The 26113-nt window shown below is 36.9% G+C and overlaps 1 protein-coding gene across 1 annotated transcript; it reads right to left on the reverse strand.

Annotated features, from left to right (window-relative positions):
- Positions 1 to 25491, reverse strand: LOC117419953 (protein FAM3C-like). The gene is made up of 10 exons (XM_034033373.3): positions 25337 to 25491; positions 12391 to 12450; positions 10966 to 11070; positions 10105 to 10131; positions 8965 to 9088; positions 6689 to 6747; positions 5865 to 5915; positions 5688 to 5772; positions 4751 to 4877; positions 1 to 1178 (listed from the first exon to the last, which is right to left on the reverse strand). The coding sequence occupies exons 2-10, from the start codon at positions 12401 to 12403 to the stop codon at positions 1089 to 1091; spliced, it is 681 nt and encodes a 226-aa protein (XP_033889264.3). The 5' UTR covers positions 12404 to 12450; positions 25337 to 25491; the 3' UTR covers positions 1 to 1088.
- Positions 25492 to 26113: the final 622 nt, after the last annotated feature.

The raw sequence follows: 26113 nt of genomic DNA on the forward strand, positions 1-26113 counted from the left end.
TAAATTAAAAATGGCATATTAACATGGTTTTATTCCAGTAAACTCTAATTCACACCCTGTCTGTTTTAATAAACAATACAATTATGAGAAGTTTAAATATTTGGAAAACATATAAAGTAAGTTTCATGAATAGTGCTGCCAAAAACATGTCGCAATAATGTGCTTTTAGGGGTCTTCCTTCCCTTGCAGCACCTCAAGAAATGCAGTTTAATCCCTTGCATGTTTTCCCCAATACAAGCCTAAATCAGACAATCAACTTGCAGGTGTCTAATGCAAGTGCCGTGCAAGAAGAGACTTATTCCTTTCCCAGTGGAGTATCAGTGGATGTCACTGAGGGAAATACAACAAACAATTTAAAGTATTTAACAGAGATTGGGCTACCATGATTGTCCTAAGCTGTTAAACAATACAAACACACACGCACAGTATAACAAATAGAAGATGGAAGAGGGAACATATTAAGGGTGTTAATTTTGCTCCATCTTTAACATATCTGATAAACATTGTGAAATGTTTACATCAGAACCCCCACCCCAATGCACACAAGCTTTAATCATTTGGGCCCCCTACTCTTTTTTTATTGCTGCTGAATTGCTATATAGCAGATAAGTCTTCACCGGTTTTGCCAGAGGAACACAGGTACAGTAGCAGCTAATTAATCACACTGTCTGGCCAATTCCTAGCTTGGTGCTTTACCTGTATGTGTTACAGCCCCCTTATATCTATAGTTGTTACATTGATACATTGCTTTAAAGTTGTATATTTTATTTAAAACAAAAAAATTAGCTAAAGTAAGATTGCTACACACTTTCACAAAGTTTATCATTTTTGGTCACAGATTAAAAGAGGAGATATAAAAAGAGAATTAAAATAAAAACAAAAACACAAATAAAAAGTTAGATACAAAGACATGCAGTCGGATTGGATTAAGGTCTTGATTATTTCTGGTCCTACATAGAAAACGCTCAGAATTGTCACAGCAACGTTCATGCGTTTGGTTAAAACCCTTGCAGTAAAGATTGCTGCTAGAATTAAGAATACCTAAACCAATACCCAGTCTATATAAATATACAACAAAAAAAGAGACTTTAATCAGATTTCTGGGGAATGCATCCTTCCATTTCCAAGACCTCAGGCCAGCCTTCATATTTATTGGTATCCTTGTTGTTCTTGATGTGCTGCAAATGACAAGAATCATCCACATACCATTAGCAGGAAAAACCAGGAGGTGCCTCTACATTAGGTATAGGTAATGACAATTGAATAATAACAATGCTTCAAGATTAAGTACATTATCTATATCTATACAGATCATACTAAAAATGTTGAAAGATACTACATTAAATAACTTTGATATACAGTCAGCACTCAGATATGACACTCAGATACAGTCACTTTTTACTGTCCTCGCATTAAGAATAAAATCAATTCCCATTATATATATGTAACAAAAGAATGCACTTATCTGTCACCAGTTTTCTGATACAAAGCCCATCTCTTCAATGTTACAAATGACTTGTTTAACCGTCACAGCAAGTTTTTTTTTTTTTTGTTTGTGTCTAACATGCTTGATTTTTTTGAGGATGCAACATCGACAATGGATAATTACATATGACATGGTTTATTTAGATTTCCAAAAAGCTTTTGACAAAGTCCTGCATAAAATATTAATTCTCAAACTGAATGCAGTAGTAGGGATTCAAGGAAATGCATGCACATGGATTAGGGAGTGGTTAACATGTAGAAAACAGAAAGTACTGATTAGAGGAGAAACCTCAAAAATGGAGTGAGGTAACCAGTGGTGTACCACAGGGATCAGTATTAGGTCCTCTGCTCTTCCTAATCTACATTAATGACTTAGTTTCTGGTATAGTAAGCAAACTTGTTAAATTTGCAGACGACACAAAAATAGGAGGAGTGGCAAACACTGTTGCAGCAGCCAAGGTCATTCAAAATTATCTAGACAGCATTCAGAACTGGGCAGACACATGGCAAATTACATTTAATATAGAAAAGTGTAAGGTACTGCACGCAGGCAATAAAAATGTCCATTATAAATACCATACAGGAGATACTGAAATTGAAGAAGGAATCGATGAAAAAGACCTAGGAGTTTATGTTGACTCAGAAATATCTTCATCTAGACAATGTGGGGAAGCTATAATAAAGGCCAACAAAATGCTCGGATATATAGTGAAAAGTGTTAATTTAAATCAAGGGAAGTAATGTTAAAACTTTACAATGCATTAGTAAGACCTCATCTAGAATACTGTATTCAGTTCTGGTCACCTCGCTACAAAAAGGATATTGCTGCTCTAGAAAGAGTGCAAAGAAGAGTGACCAGAATTATTCCAGGTTTAAAAGGCATGTCATATGCATACAGGCCAAAATAATTGAATCTATTCAGTCTTGAACAAAGAAGACTATGTAGCAATCTGATTCAAGCATTCAAAATTCAAAAAAGTATTGACAATGTTGACCCAAGGGACTTTTTCGACCTGCAAAAAGAAGAAACAAGGACCAGGGGTCACAAATGAAGATTAGATAAAGAGCATTCAGAACAGAAAATAGGAGGCACTTTTTTACACAGAGAATTGTGAGGGTCTGGAACCAACTCCCCAGTAATGTTGTTGAAGCCGACACCCTGGGATCTTTCAAGAAGCTGCTTGATGAGATTCTGGGTTCAATAAGTTACTGACAACCAAATGAGCAAGATGGGCCGAATGGCCTCCTCTTGTTTGTAAACTTTCTTATGTTCTTATGAATCACATCTTCCATGAACGATCTACCCACATCATGATCCATCTCTTGTGATATGTCAGATAAGAAAAAAATAAGAATAAAAACAGCAACAGTGCCAAAGAAAAGAAAAATATGCGCTACAATATACATCTCCCTGTACAGTTCCTCAAACTGAAGTGTCGCAGGGCGATTGCCCTGCACAATGGAAAATTAGTGTTGGTGTAACTTGTATGGGGAAATGGGTTTATTTTGTGTGCTTTTTGGAGTTGTGTGTGATTAAATTATTGTTTACAGACGGGTGCTCAGTTGAGACATGCTGCCTGCTAGGTTTTGTTGAGAGGAAGGGCAGCGAGTGATTGGCTGTGCCAGTCCTCAATCAGCAGGTGGGCGAGTCTCGACTGAGTGTCCGTCAGCATAAAAACATCCGGTGGGGAATGCTCTGGGCGACTGTAACGCCATGCTACAGAGGGGAACTGCGTATACTCAGGAGGAGAGAGTCCACTCTGCAGGAACTACAGCTACGCAACCCTGAAACTGCAACACGGTACTTGTGAAGGCAATGCCCAGCCAAGGCAGTATGAAGCAGCTGGAGTTGTCGTAAGAATACCGGCTCAAAAGTAGGTTAGTTTAGGGGATAGTGATCCCAAGTAATGTATAGCGAGGGTTACATAGCGTAGCAGGTTCCTGGAGCGGGACGCCTTGTTTATAAGGCTAGCACTCGCCCTGTGTGGCACCTTTTATTTGTAGTTTTTGTACTGTGTTTTATTTTGCCTTTTGTACAGCTTCATGTATGTGTCCTCTGTGCGTTAACATCGCTGGTAACGTCACATGACCCCTTTGTTTATTTACTTTTGTATTAATAAATCCTGCACGACTGTGCTGTCATTTCAACTCCACCTCCCATGTCTCTCTGTATTGCCTAAGCAGCGGTTACCCACACACGTGACACGAGCACCCTGTCACACCAAGTCATATATATATTTTTTTTTTCTGTACGAAATGTGTGGGTGTGCAGGACAGGGGGTTGTTTGGGTGGTAGGGGGCAGGTTTTAACGTGCTCATCTACATACATGTCAAATCAGATGAAATAATCAGATATGCGTCACACAAATTTTAAAAGGGTCAGATATGTGAGTGCTGACTGTATAGTTATCTCTACAGTATATAGTAGAGGTGGGCAAGGATATGAAAATTGTATATCGATATTGTGCACGTATTTCGATAGACAATATCGAAGTCTTCCAAAATACTGAAAAATATAACACAATAACAGATATTTATATATGAAAAGCAATAACTTACTTCAACTTAGTGGTGCTTTATTTCACAATATCCATGGAGAAAACAAGGTCTTGTTATATTGTTACTTCTCCATCATTCGCCACCTCAAAATATTTTCTACACTTCACTGCACACTTCTATTAATTGAATCTTCAGCTGCTCTACGTATAAATGCTGACTCACGTCACCTCTAAAAGTATTAAGTACGGTGTCATGCCGAATTTTGCATTATTTTGAGGGTGTGTTTTGGTGTTTTATAAAGGTACATCTCATTTATAACATCGAAAGTTCAGATTAAAAAAAACAAATAGCATAAATAAATCACACAGACAAAATTCAATGAATGTGCACCTCTCAAAACAATGCAAAACGGACGGCCAATAATGCTTTAATGCAGCATGCAAATAGAAATGCAAATACAATGATTGACAAGTTACACTGTTTAGCAATTAACAGTTTTTTCTGATTTAATTAGGAAACAGAATCTGCTAAAAATAAGCTTAAAGGCACGTCACATGATCAAAACTAAAACCCCAAAACCTCAAGCCCTAGGTATAGGGTGTAATGTAACACTGCAGATGTACGTCCAGATTTTATAGCCATATGTGATTCTGCTTTCAACTAAAACTTAAGGGGCACAATATTGACTACATGTTCTATTGTGGATCAAGGCAGGTAAATATTCTAAATGCAAGGCATCCAAGCAAGGCATTTAAACATATTGTACCTGTTCAAATGGGCTCTTTGTTTTAATTCCTTTTCCTCCAACAAAAATCCAGTTATCCCGAAAGCCTAGGGTTGCAGCACTTGTACTTCCCAATTCACCGAATAGTTTCCGTGCTTCATCATTAAGTCTGCCAAACAAAAAACCCAAAATATTAAAGTAGCACAATCACTTTATAAAAGTTCATGTGGTCAAAGATTAAAACAAGGTAATACACAACCATATTCCTTATCAACATGCGCATAGAACAGCATTATATTTATAACAATAGCAAAACTAGAAATGAGAGCACTACTGATTTAATAAATCAAAAGGTGAAGGTCATTCCAGATGCAATGGTTTATAAACCTTTAAAAGGAATGCAAAAAATGTGTCAGATATTTCTAGAGGTTAGAACAATGTGGCAGTGTAACCCTTAATTCTACTGGACACCGACTGAATCATAAAGAAACACTGTGTAAAAGTGCATGGTCTGCATCATTGACACGGTTAGAAATTAAAACAATGCAGCAGTCCAAGTTTCTCATTACATATATATTATATATGATGTTTCCACCACTGAAGAATGAAGGTGGCAACTCTCGCTTAATGAAAAACTTATATACCAAAGTGTCTCAATTATTCATGTTTTATTTGTTCTTAATAAAACATGAATAATTGAGAGACACTTTGGGATATAAGTTGTAAATTAAGCGAGAGTTGCCGTCTTCATTCTTCAGTGGTGGAAACATCATACAAAGTATTTTTTCTTTCAATTTTTTTCCTGGGACGAAGCACCTTGTGTATGTTGGAACTGATACAACACAAACTGAAAAAGTCATATGACCCAATATAGCAGACGTCTTAGGTAACAGATCTAACTTGAGGGTGCCACAAGAGTTTCCATAAAACAGTAAATATGGTAAGTCACAAAACGAAGGAACACACAATATCAACTTACTTAGATGCACTATCATCAAAGGAGGCAATTAATACAACTGTCCCATCCTGGATGGTCTTGAGAAACTCAATTAAAGGCTTCACGTCTGGAAAGCACAGCAATCAACATTAAACAGGACACACTCAAAACAAAACGGCAAGCTTTATTTGGAAAAAAGGCAACCAATCAAGAACTTACCTCCCCCCCACATGTCATAAAACTTTGTATCCATTAATTCTCCAGTTTTACCTGTATGTAAATAAAACATTGCTTAATGAAAATGTATTGTCCAAAACAAGTCTATCTTTGCACTGTAATTTGTAAGTCTAGTTTAAAAATAGGATCAGTACAGCACTCTGTCTTTCATTTCACCTAAAACTACTCTTGCATTATCACACAGAATAAATTACATTTTTTATGTATGTATTATTATTATTTGTTTATTTAGCAGACGCCTTTATCCAAGGCGACTTACAGAGACTAGGGTGTGTGAACTATGCATCAACTGCAGAGTCACTTACAATTACGTCTCACCCGAAAGACGGAGCACAAGGAGGTTAAGCGACTTGCTCAGGGTCACACAATGAGTCAGTGGCTGAGGTGGGATTTGAACAGGGAACCTCCTGGTTACAAGCCCTTTTCTTTAACCACTGGACCACACAGCCTCCATACAGACACATTAATATTCCCAGAATGAGAACTTTACACTTATATGAAGTTTGCAATGATACTTTATACAGTAACTCAGACCATTTCGTTATGGTGCTTTGACTTGAGTTCACTGTGTCTTGCCAGTTTAAAAAGAAAAAAAAAATACAATAGTTGTTCACTAGATGGTGCTGGTTCTTACAATTCTGCTGTATATACACTTTGGATGATCCAGTCTGCATTACATTTGGTAAAACAAATTCAATATTTTAGTAAAGAATGGTTGCAAACATCAAAATGTTAAGGACAGTAATGATCCACAAAAGTGTGCAGCTATGTTAAAATGAGGTCCCCAATCACAGAAACTAATTTACCATTTACTAAAGCTAAATTCAACCCTCTTCCAACATTGTTCTTAACACCACTCATCAACCTGTAAAAGAAAAGAATCGTTACACACTGCGACTTACAAAAGGCCATTACATTTCATGATAGAAATTACAAATGATTTCGCATTTGTTTGAACCTTTAACATTTTCACAAGATACACTAGTATAATTATTACACTGTCAACACTGAGTCTTTATAAATAAGGAATCATTTGAAACAAAACCCAAGATACACTTCCGCTAGTCTACAACAAAAATCATTTATTACATGCTGTATCGAATTGTTATTTATTTTAAAAATCACTAAACCAGCTTACAATTGTGGATAGAAATGTGGTTTGTTGCACGTGTTGGCTGAATTATAATCTTTTTGTTCATCAATATGATAAATGAAGGCATCTGGATAACAGATACCAAGACATAGACAGAAATATAAGTGTGTATGTCTCTAAGGGTGTCTTCATTATATCCCCTTTGATGCAATTTCATTTCATGTTGAGCAAGAACATCTACTGTGCTGACTAAACGAAAAAGACCCAATCTACATTAACAATTTAACATACAGTGCCTTGCGAAAGTATTCGGCCCCCTTGAACTTTGCGACCTTCAGGCTTCAAACATAAAGATATGAAACTGTAATTTTTTGTGAAGAATCAACAACAAGTGGGACACAATCATGAAGTGGAACGAAATTTATTGGCTATTTCAAACTTTTTTAACAAATAAAAAACTGAAAAATTGGGCGTGCAAAATTATTCAGCCCCTTTACTTTCAGTGCAGCAAACTCTCTCCAGAAGTTCAGTGAGGATCTCTGAATGATCCAATGTTGACCTAAATGACTAATGATGATAAATAGAATCCACCTGTGTGTAATCAAGTCTCCGTATAAATGCACCTGCACTGTGATAGTCTCAGAGGTCCGTTTAAAGCGCAGAGAGCATCATGAAGAACAAGGAACACACCAGGCAGGTCCAAGATACTGTTGTGGAGAAGTTTAAAGCCGGATTTGGATACAAAAAGATTTCCCAAGCTTTAAACATCTCAAGGAGCACTGTGCAAGCGATAATATTGAAATGGAAGGAGTATCAGACCACTGCAAATCTACCAAGACCTGGCCGTCCCTCTAAACTTTCAGCTCATGCAAGGAGAAGACTGATCAGAGATGCAGCCAAGAGGCCCATGATCACTCTGGATGAACTGCAGAGATCTACAGCTGAGGTGGGAGACTCTGTCCATAGGACAACAATCAGTCGTATACTGCACAAATCTGGCCTTTATGGAAGAGTGGCAAGAAGAAAGCCATTTCTTAAAGATATCCATAAAAAGTGTCGTTTACAGTTTGCCACAAGCCACCTGGGAGACACACCAAACATGTGGAAGAAGGTGCTCTGGTCAGATGAAACCAAAATCGAACTTTTTGGCAACAATGCAAAATGTTATGTTTGGCGTAAAAGCAACACAGCTCATCACCCTGAACACACCATCCCCACTGTCAAACATGGTGGTGGCAGCATCATGGTTTGGGCCTGCTTTTCTTCAGCAGGGACAGGGAAGATGGTTAAAATTGATGGGAAGATGGATGGAGCCAAATACAGGACCATTCTGGAAGAAAACCTGATGGAGTCTGCAAAAGACCTGAGACTGGGACGGAGATTTGTCTTCCAACAAGACAATGATCCAAAACATAAAGCAAAATCTACAATGGAATGGTTCACAAATAAACATATCCAGGTGTTAGAATGGCCAAGTCAAAGTCCAGACCTGAATCCAATCGAGAATCTGTGGAAAGAACTGAAAACTGCTGTTCACAAATGCTCTCCATCCAACCTCACTGAGCTCGAGCTGTTTTGCAAGGAGGAATGGGCAAAAATTTCAGTCTCTCGATGTGCAAAACTGATAGAGACATACCCCAAGCGACTTACAGCTGTAATCGCAGCAAAAGGTGGCGCTACAAAGTATTAACTTAAGGGGGCTGAATAATTTTGCACGCCCAATTTTTCAGTTTTTTATTTGTTAAAAAAGTTTGAAATATCCAATAAATTTCATTCCACTTCATGATTGTGTCCCACTTCTTGTTGATTCTTCACAAAAAATTACAGTTTCATATCTTTATGTTTGAAGCCTGAAATGTGGCAAAAGTTCGCAAAGTTCAAGGGGGCCAAATACTTTCGCAAGGCACTGTATACACAAGACAACAGTATCCATTCTATGGTTACCCCTGTATTTCTGTATAACTGGAAAGCTGAAAAATATATACTTACATATTATCTTCCAAGCACATCTTTGGCCCAACAACACTTGCTGCTCCACTTGTTATTTTGAATGCAAAATGCTTCTCCGGACAGGGTTTTGAAAGTCCACATTTATACCTCGGAGGTTTTGTAGCTGTATGAAAAAGGCAACTGAATTCAAATGTCATTTAAATACAAAATTTTATCCACAGCAAAGACTTACTTCAGGTTAAAGAGAAATGCAACTCAAGTCACCTCCATATTTCATTTTTAAGCTTTTTCTCCAGTCAAATTTAGTCAAAATGTTTGGTTTTATATTTGATTAAAGCAGATTCTTAGTAAAACTGTGCAATTTTCCAGGAACATTATGCATACTGTATGTCATGCTTGGTCATTTTGTGGTTAGGGCTCTGGACTCCTGACTGGATGGTCGTGGGTTCGATCCCAGGTGGGGGACACTGCTGCTGTACCCTTGAGCAAGGTACTTTACCTAGATTGCGCCAGTAAAAACCCAACTGTATAAATGGGTAATTGTATGTAAAAATAATGTGTAAAAACTAATGTAATTGTATGTAAAAATAATGTGATATCTTGTAACAATTGTAAGTCGCCCTGGATAAGGGCGTCTGCTAAGAATTAAAGAATAATAATAATAATAATAATAATAATAATAATGATAATAATAGTGTTGCGTCTGTTGCAATCGTTGCAAACCAGTCAGACGTGTAGTGTGAAATGTACTAAACAAACGCAACATCCAAGTACCTAATTTTCACTGAAGTCAGGGTGTACTTATAAGCCTTGGAAACAAATGTATGACATTTCTGGTTTTTCTTGTTGGGAGCAATAGACTGCACCTCATTCTGTGCATCTGTACAGGACCATGATCTATTGTGTGTTAATTGTCTAGGCTACTAAGTAGACCAATTTAAAAATAATAATACAATTAAAATAAAATAAAAAAAAAAACCCTAAAATCATTTAGTTTCAATTTAAAATAATCTTTTATTCACATTGTACACCAATGTGTAAATGCAGCAGCATGATTTATTTAGTGTTACCAGTAGGCTAAAGTACAAAGAAGTGTGCTAGGTATTCATTTGATTTTACTGCTGTACTGTACATCTACCCCATAGTGCAAAGCAAAATACATTAAATAAAATAACTTACAAGGTGAATGAGTCACAGCTGACCTTGCTGTAAAAAAAAAACATTCAGAAAAGTTAAGTAATGCTTTTAAATGGTCTGAGACTCTCTTCAGAAATAAATGTTCGCTTTTCTTAGAGTGCTAGGATACAGCAGTTAGTTCTGTTAATGCAAAGTGTCCCTGTTGTTGAAGACCTAGTTATACCAGTACAAGTGTGAACACAAAGCAACATTGGGAAAACATTTTTTTTTAAAAGGGCAGGGAAAACCTAAGAAACTGATTTTATGCAAATGAGAAAACTTGCTCTATGCAAATCCTTTAGATTTGTTGATGAAGCGCATAGGTCTTATTGTTGGCAAGGACGAACCACCTGGCTTAACATGTTATTTGTATATGTACTATATCTTTAAAAATACATGCGCTTTGGGCAAAGTCATTTGTTGTACATGTCAAGGTTCTCTCGAGACTCCATGTCAGGAAGGCATAGTGCTCCATTTGTGGTTTTATAACATCCACAAACTATGCATGGCTAACACTGCCAGCTAATCAGACTTCAATAGTGAATGAGCATACCTTCGATTACAACTGGTATGGGGCTGGAAGAAACAAGTGGAAGCACTCTCCTGCATATTAATAAGTCTGCCTTTTGTTGGTCTACAGTAAGATATAAATATACTGTATAGACTAATGTCACGGAAATCTTGCTCTTAATTAGCATTTTATGATTCACTAAAACACATACCAATTATATAATTTGCTTTATGTTCATGCTGAATAAAAACTACTGAAACAGCTTAGGTTTCAGTAAAACCGATTTTATGATGAAATAACACACACACTTACATGCTTGAAACTTTGAAGTTTTGGGAGCTTTGAAAACTTACCAAACATATTTCCTAAACTGGCATCCATTTTGAATTCAAAAACTTGAGAAGCAACATAAAACGCCAATACAAATCCTACAACCACCACAGAAAGCTTTACAAACCCTGTAAAAGAAACAAGGATCAGTTCCTATGGAACAAATTCCATTGCAACCAATAACTGGTAAGCAAGCATCCTCACTGAATACTGTAAATACATATACAGCAGAGTCAATTATCGATTTGTATGGATAATCGAACAGGTATTAACAACAATTATTGTACCTTTAATAATGTATAGAATAAAGTCAACACACACACAAGTACCAACTGATGATATACATCTAGTAACCTATTCTATCACATTAAGCAGAAAAAATTGCAAAGCTTTACAAATCATAAAATTACTGCAATTCATTAAAACTTTAACACCTACAGTTAAGGTAATGAAATACTGTCATTAAAACGTACCATATGCCAAACTTTGAAAATCAAAGAATACAATTCAGTACAACTTTGACACATTACAGAACTTTAGGAATCATTAAACTTCAAAAAAAATCAGTAAAATGTTTCTATACTTTGATACTTGCTGTTAAGGCATTGTAATGATGTGCAATTGAAATGAATACCATAAAAGTGTTGTTGTATTTAAAGGGGTGATGTTACTGGTGTTGTATTTAAATGTACTCTGTGTTTATTTAAAACTCAATGTTTTTGTTTGCTATGGTTTGGCAGCGTGGATGGGGTTAAAGCCCCATCCTTCTAATCTCGTGCAGAATGGGTCCGTCTCCGAATTGATTAATTTGTCACAAATTCGGAGGCCATGTGTATATAAACGTGCCTGTTCGTGGTGGGTGTTGAAGGAGAGAGAACTGCCTTTGATTTATTTTTTGTTTAATAAATATGTGCATATGTGTTGTATAATCTTCTTGGGCTGGGTACATCACCACAAAGCCGTCCTGCCACAAGCCCTTACTGACGAAATATAAGATAAATCAAGAACGAGGTGACAATTTGCTTAACTGCAACAATTTAAAGCTCCATCTGAGGTTTTGGTGGTCTGAATAATTATGTAACTTTCATTTGCCTCAGTCTGCTGGTCCTTTTGTGTGTAATACACCAGTTTCATCACGCGATTACAGGTGCGTTCGGTTGATTAGACAGTACGGTTGATCAAAGATTGAATAATTTACTCTACTGTAATGTTAAAACCTGCCAATATGTATGGATTTTTTTTGTATGTGCAATTATGTATGGAAATAATAATAATAATAATAATAATAATAAAAACTTCACAAAAACAAACCTTCCCATGGGGATAATGTAAGGTGAATTAAAAAAATCTCCCTTTCAGTAATGCTGGATTAATAACCAAGACATACATAATTGCATTTGCTGAATCCAAGAAGAACAATACTGTTGTACTGTTGACGTCTTGCTTACCGGCTACTCTCATTCTTTCAGCTTGTTTCTTTGCTGCTGCAGTGGAGGGATTCTGGATACCTTTGGATGACAAAGAAACACTGATGAAAAACCTCTTAAACCCAGTATCTATACTGTATGCAGCTATTAAAGTATTGATTTGTGTTCAATATTAGATCATAATCAAGAAACTGGACATTCAAAAATAGGTAATTAATAGATCAGGTTTTCAAATGGGAAAGTATTTAATTCAACTCAGCAAGAAATGCAAGCAGCTCATAGATATACAGTTCTACAGAATACATGCTGTATCTTTGTGAAACTAACGTGTAGCCTACATGTATTGCCTTTTTTATAGGTTACATCATTATCAAGCTTACAGTACATGTACAGTACATTTAGAATTGTTCATTTAAATTAATTATAACCTTTGATATTATACCATTTGTTCAGTTTCAGTTGCAAACAAAGCTATAAAAAAACACTCAAATGGTTACTTTAGAAATACTAAATGAAACTTTGTAAATTCAATGACAATCCACAAACCATATTTTTCTCAACCAAGTATCATGAACTTTGACAAAACTGACATCTCTGGGGGCTATAGGCATGTGAATATTTCAAGCTATATAAGAATTTCATTTTTTTATCAAAAAACGTCCACTACCCTCTGTGACCAGGATAGCAGGAAGTTAGACAGACAATAGTACTGGTGCTGAATGCACTGGTGCACTAGTTTAAATTATAAATAAAAAGATTTAACAAAACAAAAACACAGAACAAACAAAACTGCACACTGGCCAAAATAAACAGACAAACAACAGTAAACAGTGGACAACCCAAAACAAGTATCGACGTTCTCTACCTGTGAACACACTAACCCTGTGTGCTTGAAAACTGACTCTTTATGCAGCTGTGCCAGGACTCGCTTGCTTAATCAATCATTCACTTGAATCCCGGCACAGTCTGCACGTGAACTAATTTGTGGAATCCCTGTGCCCGCATACAAATACCCACTTTAATCTGCACGTGAAGTGATTGTGCAATCCCTGTACCCAAATACAAATAAATCACCCATGCTACACAACCCAGGCTATACCCTGTGCACAAATACGTACATACATAAAACAGACCATACAAAATAAACAACATCCACATACACAAAATTCTCAACCTTTTTAAATCATGCTCCACCTTAAATTGCTTTTTGTCCGGCTACATTTTTGTTTTGAATAGTCTGTCATTAGCCAGTACTTAACCACCAACACACTGAGGACGAGGTTCATCTGCAGTACCAACAAAGCTAAATCCAATTTCCAAGTAACTTTCTTCATATTTCTGAACCTTTTGTGTTTTAGACTACAATGCACCTGCATAACTGCTTTTGTCACTGACCACAAACTGATCCATTCATGTACTAAACAAGGGAACTGAACGTCATTGATTCCTAAACACAAAATCGTAGGTTTAAAAAAAAACATTTGCAAGTTTGTAACATTCAAATGTAGATTTTATTACTGTATTACAATACTTAAGTGGTCCCACCAATGTAACTAATCACTCAGTATTATTTATTATTTTTGACTACTATTTTTTTTTATTCCGTTGGCATAATCCGATGATATAGCTTTACTAACAAGATGGTTGCACAGGTATTTTAAAACTTGGCAAGGGTTCTTTAATCATCATTAAGTAAAGCAAATCTACAGTACACCACCTCAGTACAGTTGTACAGTTATGCAGCTTCAGAGCTTGAATTTCATTTTTGTGTGCTGGGGGGGGATTTCCCCCCTATGCTACAGCCAATTGGAGGGAGGTGGGGGGGGGGGATTCTATACTTTTAGGAGGGAATGGAAAAAGAAAAGGCACTTTTGCATATAAAAAACTAATTATATATTATATTATATTATATTATATATACAGTGCCTTGCAAAAGTATTCAGACCCCTGACCAATTCTCTCATATTACTGAATTACAAATGGTACATTGAAATTTCGTTGTTTGATATTTTATTTTAAAACACTGAAACTCAAAATCAATTATTGTAAGGTGACATTGGTTTTATGTTGGGAAATATTTTTAAGAAAAATAAAAAACTGAAATATCTTGCTTGCATATGTATTCAACCCCCACACATTAATATTTGGTAGAGCCACCTTTCGCTGCAATAACAGCTTTAAGTCTTTTGGGATAAGTATGTAGCAGCTTTGCATACAGTGTCGGAGTGATTTTGGCCCATTCTTCTTGGCAGATTTGCTCCAGGAAATTTCAATGTAACATTTGTAATTCAGTAATATGAGAGAATTGGTCAGGGGTCTGAATACTTTTGCAAGACACTGTGTGTATGTGTGTATATATATATATATATATATATATATATATATATATATATATACACACACACACACACACACACACATACATAATATATATATATATATATATATATATATATATATATATATATATATATATATAAAAATAACTTGAAACTGACAAAAGTAATTGGCATCCACCATTGCTTATTCCATATATAATAGAAATCAGACTTTGCTTTTGATTTTTTATTCAACATAATATTGTAAATAAGAAAACAAATGAAAATGGCATGGACAAAAATGATGGGACCGCTAACCTAATATTTTATTGCACAACCTTTAGAGGCAATCACTGCAATCAAACGTTTTCTGTAGCTCTCAATAAGACTTCTGCACCTGTTAACAGGTAGTTTGGCCCACTCTTCCTGAGCAAACTGCTCCAGCTGTCTCAGGTTTGATGGGTGCCTTCTCCAGACTGCTAGAAGGCCACTTCAGAATAGTCCAATGTTTTGTTCTTATCCATTCTTGGGTGCTTTTAGCTGTGTGTTTTGGGTTATTATCCTGTTGGAGGACCCATGACCTGCGACTGAGATAGAGCTTTCTGACACTGGGCAGTACGTTTCGCTCCAGAATGCCTTGATAGTCTTGAGATTTCATTGTGCCCTGCACAGATTCAAGGCACCCTGTGCCAGGCGCAGCAAAGCAGCCCCAAAACATAACCTAGCCTTCTCCATGTTTCACTGTAGGTATGGTGTTCTTTTCTTTGAAAGCTTCATTTTTTCGTCTGTGAACATACAGCTAATGTGACTTGCCAAAAAGCTCCAGTTGTGACTCATCTGTCCAAAGGACATTCTCCCAGAAGGATTGTGGCCTGTCAATATGCATTTTAGCAAATTCCAGTCTGGCTTCTTTATATTTTTCTGTCAAAAGTGGAGTCCTCCTGGGTCTTCTTCCATGGAGCCCACTTTCACTCAAAAAGCGACGGATGGTGCAATCAGAAACTGACGTACCTTCACCTTGGAGTTCAGCTTGTATCTCTTTGGCAGTTATCCTTGGTTCTTTTTCTACCATTCGCACTATCCTTCTGTTCAATCTGGGGTCGATTTTCCTCTTGCGGCCGCGCCCAGGGAGGTTGGCTACAGTTCCATGGACCTTAAACTTCTTAATAATATTTGCAACTGTTGTCACAGGAACATCAAGCTGCTTGGAGATGGTCTTGTAGCCTTTACCTTTACCATGCTCGTCTATTATTTTCTTTCTGATCTCCTCAGACAACTCTCTCCTTTGCTTTCTCTGGTCCATGTTCAGTGTGGTGCACACAATGGTACCAAACAGCACAGTGACTACTTTTCTCCATTTAAATAGGCTGAATGACTGATTACAAGATTGGAGACATGTGTGATACTAATTAAAGAAACTAATTAGTTTGAAATATCTGCAAAAAAACTCCTAGTTCAGCGTTGGCTTCCTCCACACTCATTATCTTTGCGATACTGGATGCTCACCTTCTCTGATGTCATTCTGTTAGAACTTTCTACTTCCAGAGTCAACCGCGCCTCTGCCTTTGCAATTGGAATATGGAAGGAGGCCTATGCTAATGTGTCCGAGCTGATCATGGAATAGTGTTTTTTTTTTTTTTTTCTTACCTTATTTGGATCCTTGGGAGGGGTTGGGGGGGTTGGGGGAGCTGGGGGGAAATAGGTTGGGGCAGGCTGCTCAGATCTGGGTTACTGTATATTCTGTTATTGTGATGTTCAGTTTTCTTCTAAATAAAATAAATTATTAAATCACAAAAAAAATGTGGCTCATAGTGCTTTTGTCACTGACACCCACTTCCCTATAGATTGTTGTTGCATTTCAGGCATTCTAAATTGGGTGAAAAATACATTAGCTTGGTGTCTTAAAATATTTTCCCACACTGAAAGTTGCAGATATGCGGGAGTAACTTGGAAAATGCGCGATTCCCACGATCCCGCACTGAAATTCAAGCCCTGAATAAAAAGCAATGAAAACCTGGGATAAACTAGCTTTTATTTTTATTAATACTGTTGACAATTATTTTATTAGCGTAACCTACCAAGGACACACAGCCAACTGCAACAAACTTGAGAATGTAGTCCTTATTCTGTACTAAGTTGAGTACTACAGTAGCTAGTACAGTACTGTCTGCAGATCATCCCCAGCTCTGTATTACCATAAAAAAACGTTTTGTAGGTCGCACTGGCATAAAAGTCACTCCCCCCTTTTTGATACTTCAATTTTAGGAAAACTTTTTTTTGTGTTTAAAATCTGAAACAAAAAAAATGTGAAAAAACAGCAAGTTACCAAAAGTGCCCAGCCATTTAAAGTGGAGATATCATAAACGCAAGCTAAGTTTCAAGAAACCATTGGGGCAACCTTATCCAGCACCAAGCAAATAGGCACAACTGTAAAAGTGGTGGGGGTCAAGGTTGCCCCAATTGTTTCTGCTAACTTGGCTTGTTAATAGCATCTTTTTTAATTAGACTCAGAGTCTTTAAAACATTCTGATCCAGCGAGCAGAATGGCAAACTATATAGAACAGAGTTAATATGCCAGAAGCACTTAAACTAGGTTTGATTATAGTAAGAAAAAATTAAAGTATTTAAATAAGAAACCTAATATAATAACAACATTAAGTAAATGTATGAGCAGTCCTAAGTTTTAATATTCAAGGTTGCATTTGCTGCCAAGCAGGTGCCTAATTAAAAATTATTATTTGTTTATTTTAGCAGGTGTAAAAATGAACCTCTTGCCTTCTGTGTATATCAATGAAGTAAAATAAAAATTACAATTTATAAGAGATTGCTATATTGAAGTATCTGAATTAGAAATACATGTTATAAAATCATTCAAAGCTAAACTGTTATCCAAGCAAAATAATTGAAAGAACATATTAAAAGTTTATTATGACAGAAGAGTTGATCTGCTTGACATATGATGTGTATATATAATATATATTTTAGCTCAAAGAGCCAGCTGCCCAACGTTTTGATATGGTGTGTGTGTAATATTATTTATATATATATATACACACACATATATATACATATACACACACACACACACAATAAAGTGTAAACTGTATTTAATAACTTTAGGCATAGGCATTATAAATGTGAATCGTATTTATGTTCTCAGCATCTGAAATGCAAATGCTCATGTACTGAATCTTAACAAGGTTCAATATTATAAGCAGACTGTGGTGTGCATGATCAGCAGGGCACGACACATTTACACAGACTCCCTAAACAATGCCGTACCGTATCTATGATGAACTAAACCTTCTTACATAGTACAGCAATCACGTGTTGTTTGCACAGGGTAGTAACTACCGAACCAGGATGCTGACGAAACTTGGAACAGGTAGGATGTTGCGACATACATTACCTTGGCATGCTTTTAAATACAACTTCTTATCAGAATGCTCACTTACATGGAAGTGGCTGCAGCCTAGGGTAATCACTAAAGAATCAGGATATTCCGGGTGGACACTGTCCTTGACTTTTTACATATCCACCCTTACTCTGGTCCCACCGCAGTCGGAAATGCCATGGATTACTGTACTTGGGGAAATTGAATGGGGTTTTGTCCAGTCAACTGCCCTCTATAATCCACAAACACTGCTAACCCTAATGCCTGTAAACACTGTACTGCAATCCTATGAAATGAGACATTGAAACATGCATTAAAACTGAAAAATTGCTATCATGTTATTGCTGCTATAAGTAAAAAAAAACAAAAAACAGACAAACAATAAAATCAGTCACTACTGTGAATTATCGACATCCCTCTCCCATTCATGTGTGTTGATTTGTTGTTTTTACGTAGGATCGTCTTTTTCACTCCAAGTGTACGAAATATAGTGAGTATATGTTATGGCATTGTAAAATGTCTTATGCATTGGCTTAGAGGTAGATCTGAAACCTAGCATATACATTTGATTCAGGAAACGATATTCGCATTGCACAATTAATTTAATATGACAATTAAAGGGAATGCTTAATTTTTTTAATTTTTTTTTATTTTGACCCGGGAAAGGGAATTGACACTTGGGTATAGACTCGCTGGTGCTGCATACAGGTGGTATCAAAAAAAATAATAATTGCTGAGCACTGCTGTGTCCAGGCCTTTAGAGTAAAACATTGAAATAAAAATGGCTCACAAGCTATGTTGTGTTTTATGTTTTTATACTGTTTTGCTGTCGAAAATGAAACATTTAATTTGTAATACTGAAAGTTCATGGTATACCATGGCGATGAATAAATTAATAACAGAAGTAATCACATGGCCAAAACTTCAACTAAATACTGCACGATACCGCCTGCAGCAGACAGACCAACAGCGCAACGCCCACCCGATTTCTCGTTATCCAAAATGGACTAATACAGATACAAAAACGTCACATACCAGCGTCATTGCTGGGCTTCTGGGTAGTGTAGTTTTCAAAGCTATCCATTGTTTTTAATAGGAGAATAACAGCGGTAAAAACAGTGTGCGCAGTTGGGCCGATTTGATTGGCCCGTACATTCTAAAAGCAACACTCAATTATAAAGTTAAGCATATGACGGCATGTTTTCAAGCCTGTGTGTGGAGGTGTAAGTTTGTAATTTTTCTAAGTGCGAGTTTGGGCAGTCGAGAGCGGCCCACCAACCTTCATTTTTGGGACCGGGGGGGGTCGGTCGCACACCCTAACACCCCCCCCCCCCCCCCCCCCCCCCACTGCAAAAAGCGAGCCCGTGTATTGATATTGGTTGTTTTAAACTGAGACATTTGTTTTGTTTCTGTTAAATAAAAGTGCTTAAGAGCATGACTATTTCAACCGCTACCTGATTTCCTGTTTTTTTTCTGCCTGACCATTTGTGACGAAGCATTAGTTACTAGATGGTAACTTTACAAGTAAAGTTGTGGGGCTTGTTTTATTGGGAAAGTGGTCAAAGTAGCTGATTTGTGTCAAAAGTCACATTGTTTACCAATTGTCTCATGCTTAGAATGTGCTATAATTTGAAATTAAACAATGTTCTAGGGCAGTTAATTCAACAGTGGGAAGTAGCCTACTGAAAGAAGTTGATGCGGTTACTAAAACAGCTGTACCTCTTGATTGGTAGACGCTATTCCTGTTTTGATTTCATATTTGAATAGCAGAGAAATGTTTCGTTTATATAAAGGTTTTATTGCAATAAAAAAAGCTGAGGAACTGTTAAGTTTGAATATAAGACAATAAAGTGTAAACTGTATTTAATAACTTTAGGCATAGGCATTATAAATGTGAATCGTATTTATGTTCTCAGCATCTGAAATGCAAATGCTCATGTACTGAATCTTAACAAGGTTCAATATTATAAGCAGCCTGTGGTGTGCATGATCAGCAGGGCACGACACATTTACACAGACTCCCTAAACAATGCCGTACCGTATCTATGATGAACTAAACCTTCTTACATAGTACAGCAATCACGTGTTGTTTGCACAGGGTAGTAACTACCGAACCAGGATGCTGATGAAACTTGGAACAGGTAGGATGTTGCGACATACATTACCTTGGCATGCTTTTGAATACAACTTCTTATCAGAATGCTCACTTACATGGAAGTGGCTGCAGCCTAGGGTAATCACTAAAGAATCAGGATATTCCGGGTGGACACTGTCCTTGACTTTTTACATATCCACCCTTACTCTGGTCCCACCGCAGTCGGAAATGCCATGGATTACTGTACTTGGGGAAATTGAATGGGGTTTTGTCCAGTCAACTGCCCTCTATAATCCACAAACACTGCTAACCCTAATGCCTGTAAACACTGTACTGCAATCCTATGAAATGAGACATTGAAACATGCATTAAAACTGAAAAATTGCTATCATGTTATTGCTGCTATAAGTAAAAAAAAACAAAAAACAGACAAACAATAAAATCAGTCACTACTGTGAATTATCGACATCCCTCTCCGATTCATGTGTGTTGATTTGTTGTTTTTACGTAGGATCGTCTTTTTCACTCCAAGTGTACGAAATATAGTGAGTATATGTTATGGCATTGTAAAATGTCTTATGCATTGGCTTAGAGGTAGATCTGAAACCTAGCATATACATTTGATTCAGGAAACGATATTCGCATTGCACAATTAATTTAATATGACAATTAAAGGGAATGCTTAATTCTTTTAATTTTTTTTTATTTTGACCCGGGAAAGGGAATTGACACTTGGGTATAGACTCGCTGGTGCTGCATACAGGTGGTATCAAAAAAAATAATAATTGCTGAGCACTGCTGTGTCCAGGCCTTTAGAGTAAAACATTGAAATAAAAATGGCTCACAAGCTATGTTGTGTTTTATGTTTTTATACTGTTTTGCTGTCGAAAATGAAACATTTAATTTGTAATACTGAAAGTTCATGGTAAACCATGGCGATGAATAAATTAATAACAGAAGTAATCACATGGCCAAAACTTCAACTAAATACTCACACTGCAAAATTCTGCACGATACCGCCTGCAGCAGACAGACTAACAGCGCAACGCCCACCCGATTTCTCGTTATCCAAAATGGACTAATACAGATACAAAAACGTCACCTACAAGCGTCATTGCTGGGCTTCTGGGTAGTGTAGTTTTCAAAGCTATCCATTGTTTTTAATAGGAGAATAACAGCGGTAAAGACAGTGTGCGCAGTTGGGCCGATTTGATCGGCCCGTACATTCTAAAAGCAACACTCAATTATAGAGTTAAGCATATGACGGCATGTTTTCAAGCCTGTGTGTGGAGGTGTAAGCGTGTAATTTTTCTAAGTGTGAGTTTTGGCAGTCGAGAGCGGCCCACCAACCTTCATTTTTGGGACCGGGGGGCGGTAGCACACCCTAACCCCGCCTCCCGCAAAAAGCGAGCCCGTGTATTGATATTGGTTGTTTTAAATTAAGACATTTGTTTTGTTTTTGTTAAATAAAAGTGCTTAAGAGCATGACTATTTCAACGGCTACCTGATTTCCTGTTTTTTTTACCTGACCATTTGTGACGAAGCATTAGTTACTAGATGGTAACTTTACAAGTAAAGTTGTGGGGCTTGTTTTATTGGGAAAGTGGTCAAAGTAGCTGATTTGTGTCAAAAGTCACATTGTTTACTAATTGTCTCATGCTTAGAATGTGCTATAATTTGAAATTAAACAATGTTCTAGGGCAGTTAATTCAACAGTGGGAAGTAGCCTACTGAAAGAAGTTGATGCGGTTACTAAAACAGCTGTAGCTCTTGATTGGTAGACGCTATTCCTGTTTTGATTTCATATTTGAATAGCAGAGAAATGTTTAGTTTATATAAAGGTTTTACTGCAATAAAAAAAAACTGAGGAACTGTTAAGTTTGAATATAAGACAATAAAGTGTAAACTGTATTTAATAACTTTAGGCATAGGCATTATAAATGTGAATCGTATTTATGTTCTCAGCATCTGAAATGCAAATGCTCATGTACTGAATCTTAACAAGGTTCAATATTATAAGCAGCCTGTGGTGTGCATGATCAGCAGGGCACGACACATTTACACAGACTCCCTAAACAATGCCGTACCGTATCTATGATGAACTAAACCTTCTTACATAGTACAGCAATCACGTGTTGTTTGCACAGGGTAGTAACTACCGAACCAGGATGCTGATGAAACTTGGAACAGGTAGGATGTTGCGACATACATTACCTTGGCATGCTTTTGAATACAACTTCTTATCAGAATGCTCACTTACATGGAAGTGGCTGCAGCCTAGGGTAATCACTAAAGAATCAGGATATTCCGGGTGGACACTGTCCTTGACTTTTTACACATCCACCCTTACTCTGGTCCCACCGCAGTCGGAAATGCCATGGATTACTGTACTTGGGGAAATTGAATGGGGTTTTGTCCAGTCAACTGCCCTCTATAATCCACAAACACTGCTAACCCTAATGCCTGTAAACACTGTACTGCAATCCTATGAAATGAGACATTGAAACGTGCAGTAAAACTGAAAAATTGCTATCATGTTATTGCTGCTATAAGTAAAAAAAAACAAAAAACAGACAAACAATAAAATCAGTCACTACTGTGAATTATCGACATCCCTCTCCGATTCATGTGTGTTGATTTGTTGTTTTTACGTAGGATCGTCTTTTTCACTCCAAGTGTACGAAATATAGTGAGTATATGTTATGGCATTGTAAAATGTCTTATGCATTGGCTTAGAGGTAGATCTGAAACCTAGCATATACATTTGATTCAGGAAACGATATTCGCATTGCACAATTAATTTAATATGACAATTAAAGGGAATGCTTAATTTTTTTTTATTATTATTTTATTTTAACCCGGGAAAGGGAATTGACACTTGGGTATAGACTCGCTGGTGTTGCATACAGGTGGTATCAAAAAAAAAAAAAAATTGCTGAGCACTGCTGTGTCCAGGCCTTTAGAGTAAAACATTGAAATAAAAATGTCTCACAAGCTATGTTGTGTTTTATGTTTTTATACTGTTTTGCTGTCGAAAATGAAACATTTAATTTGTAATACTGAAAGTTCATGGTAAACCATGGCGATGAATAAATTAATAACAGAAGTAATCACATGGCCAAAACTTCAACTAAATACTCACACTGCAAAATTCTGCACGATACCGCCTGCAGCAGACAGACTAACAGCGCAACGCCCACCCGATTTCTCGTTATCCAAAATGGACTAATACAGATACAAAAACGTCACATACAAGCGTCATTGCTGGGCTTCTGGGTAGTGTAGTTTTCAAAGCTATCCATTGTTTTTAATAGGAGAATAACAGCGGTAAAGACAGTGTGCGCAGTTGGGCCGATTTGATCGGCCCGTACATTCTAAAAGCAACACTCAATTATAAAGTTAAGCATATGACGGCATGTTTTCAAGCCTGTGGGTGGAGGTGTAAGTGTGTAATTTTTCTAAGTGTGAGTTTGGGCAGTCGAGAGCGGCCCACCAACCTTCATTTTTGGGACCGGGGGGCGGTCGCACACCCTAACCCCCCCCCCCCCCCCCGCTGCAAAATGGGAGCCCGTGTATTGATATTGGTTGTTTTAAATTAAGACATTTGTTTTGTTTCTGTTAAATAAAAGTGCTTAAGAGCATAACTATTTCAACGGCTACCTGATTTCCTGTTTTTTTCTGCCTGACCATTTGTGACAAAGCATTAGTTACTAGATGGTAACTTTACAAGTAAAGTTGTGGGGCTTGTTTTATTGGGAAAGTGGTCAAAGTAGCTGATTTGTATCAAAAGTCACATTGTTTATTAATTGTCTCATGCTTAGAATGTGCTATAATTTGAAATTTCTCAATGTTCTAGGGCAGTTAATTCAACAGTGGGAAGTAGCCTACTGAAAGAAGTTGATGCGGTTACTAAAACAGCTGTACCTCTTGATTGGTAGATGCCATTCCTGTTTTGATTTCATATTTGAATAGCAGAGAAGTAGAGGAAGATGTCATACCCTCTAACTTTTTGTCTAGCTTGTTGGGAAAGTGGTCAAAATTTCAGTTCTTTATAAAAAGTTAGAGAAAACGTAGTTGGTGCGGTTACTAAAACAGGTGTACCTCTTGATTGGTAAAAGTTATTTCTGTTTTTATTTCAGATTTGAATAGCAGAGTATTGTCTTACTTTTTGGGAAAGTGGTCAAAGTAGCTGATTTGTGTCAAAAGTTACATCGTTTACAGTAAATAGAATGTTGGAAATCTGGGAGTTTTTAAACAATGGGGAGCTTTAGAATGTTGAAAAAAGTCCCATTAAAGTGAATGAAGATGGACAAAAAAAAATGACAAAAAGCTTAATAGTTTAAAAAGATATAAAAAAAAAAGTGTATACAAGCACACTATTCCAGACCGGTCTACACGTTTTAAAGTTTGAACGGCGTTTCTAGCTAACGGTGTAAGAGGAGTAGCGTGCCAAAGAATAAGAAGAAGAAGAAGAATTAGTATGTCGAAGATTTAAAGTGGGGACTCTTGCTTAGCAAGCCACACTAATGAAAACGATTATTCCTAAGAAAGTCAACACCAGGTGACCAGAGCGTACAGGTCATACCTGATAGACTGCTAAACGGATTGTATAACCCTTCCTTGTGTCTGATATTTGTACTGTAACTGTAACGTTCTCTTTAGAACAAGTAGCAGGGCATATATCATTATATAAATACATAAATCGCGTTCATATTCAACAAAATGCACCACCACCAGCACATACAGCCTGGTAGGAGAGAAGCAGTATTAGAATAGGAATGAACATTTAGCACAGACGTTGTTCTGTGTTCCATAAGCAGAATAACAAGTTACCAAACTACCGTATTGTATCGAGAAAATCACAAATCCATCACACTCTGTCCTGGGTTATAAAGAAAGTACAGTACATTTTTAATTTAAGACGATATTTTTAAAAACCTAGTATCGTCTGTTTCTTTTAGGGAATACAAAATTAAATATCAAATGTACGTATAAATAAATTCACAGGTGATTTAATTTCATTTAAATTATAAATAATGCCTTGTTATCATATGACATAAGCTAGGCTACTGCTGAGCGTACACAATCATTTTGTAAATTCAAAACAATGCAATGTTTTAAAACATCAAAAACGAATATGCAAAATCCAGCTCATCTTACCTGGTCAGTGCACCGGCGAAGGTATTACGTTATCTAAGGTTTCACGAAGTGTTTTTTTCTAGAAAACCAGGAAATGTATCAAACGTCCAATCCAAGATGTTCTTTTGAAAACAGAGGATCTTTAGTCCAACCCAAGAGCAGATTAGATTCAACTGCAAAATCTACTATGACTCTTTTCCCAACACTGCTGTCCCCTGTCTTGGAGGACTCAGTGCATTGTCAGAAACCACACCACACCAATCGTGATGTTGGAAATCCCAGCAGTACTGAACAGGCACACTAGATTTCAAGTCCCTTTACGGTAAATTTGTAAAGTTAACTCATTGTTGTAATTATAAATGGGCGTTTTTATGAACAAAAGCAAAGCATCCCAGGGCCCTAAAAAAAGGAAATGGCATATCTGATCTAATGGTTTGTGAACATGAATTACCCCTTTTAAGACTAAACTTAAAAGCCACCTGACCTCAATATGGCTGCCATATAAGATCTCAGGTCTATGTCTATCACCAACACATTTAGCATTCATTGTGTAGATAACCGAGCAATATGAAGTCATTACCTCAAATGTTATTTGAGAGGTGAGGCACTGGCTCTAGCTCAAAGCAGTCTTTAGCATCCAGAAACTAAAAATGTCATATGACCACAGTATGACAGCCATCTTAGGGGTTTCTGTGACACTGAAAATATAAAGGCAGCATCTCAATTGGTTCTGGAGATATTGAAAAGTGCATACACTATAAGCTCCCTTAAGGGGTGAGACAGAACCAGGTGAAGTGA

This window comes from Acipenser ruthenus, chromosome 14 (assembly GCF_902713425.1).
Source record: "Acipenser ruthenus chromosome 14, fAciRut3.2 maternal haplotype, whole genome shotgun sequence".
NCBI classification, from domain to species: domain Eukaryota; kingdom Metazoa; phylum Chordata; class Actinopteri; order Acipenseriformes; family Acipenseridae; genus Acipenser; species Acipenser ruthenus.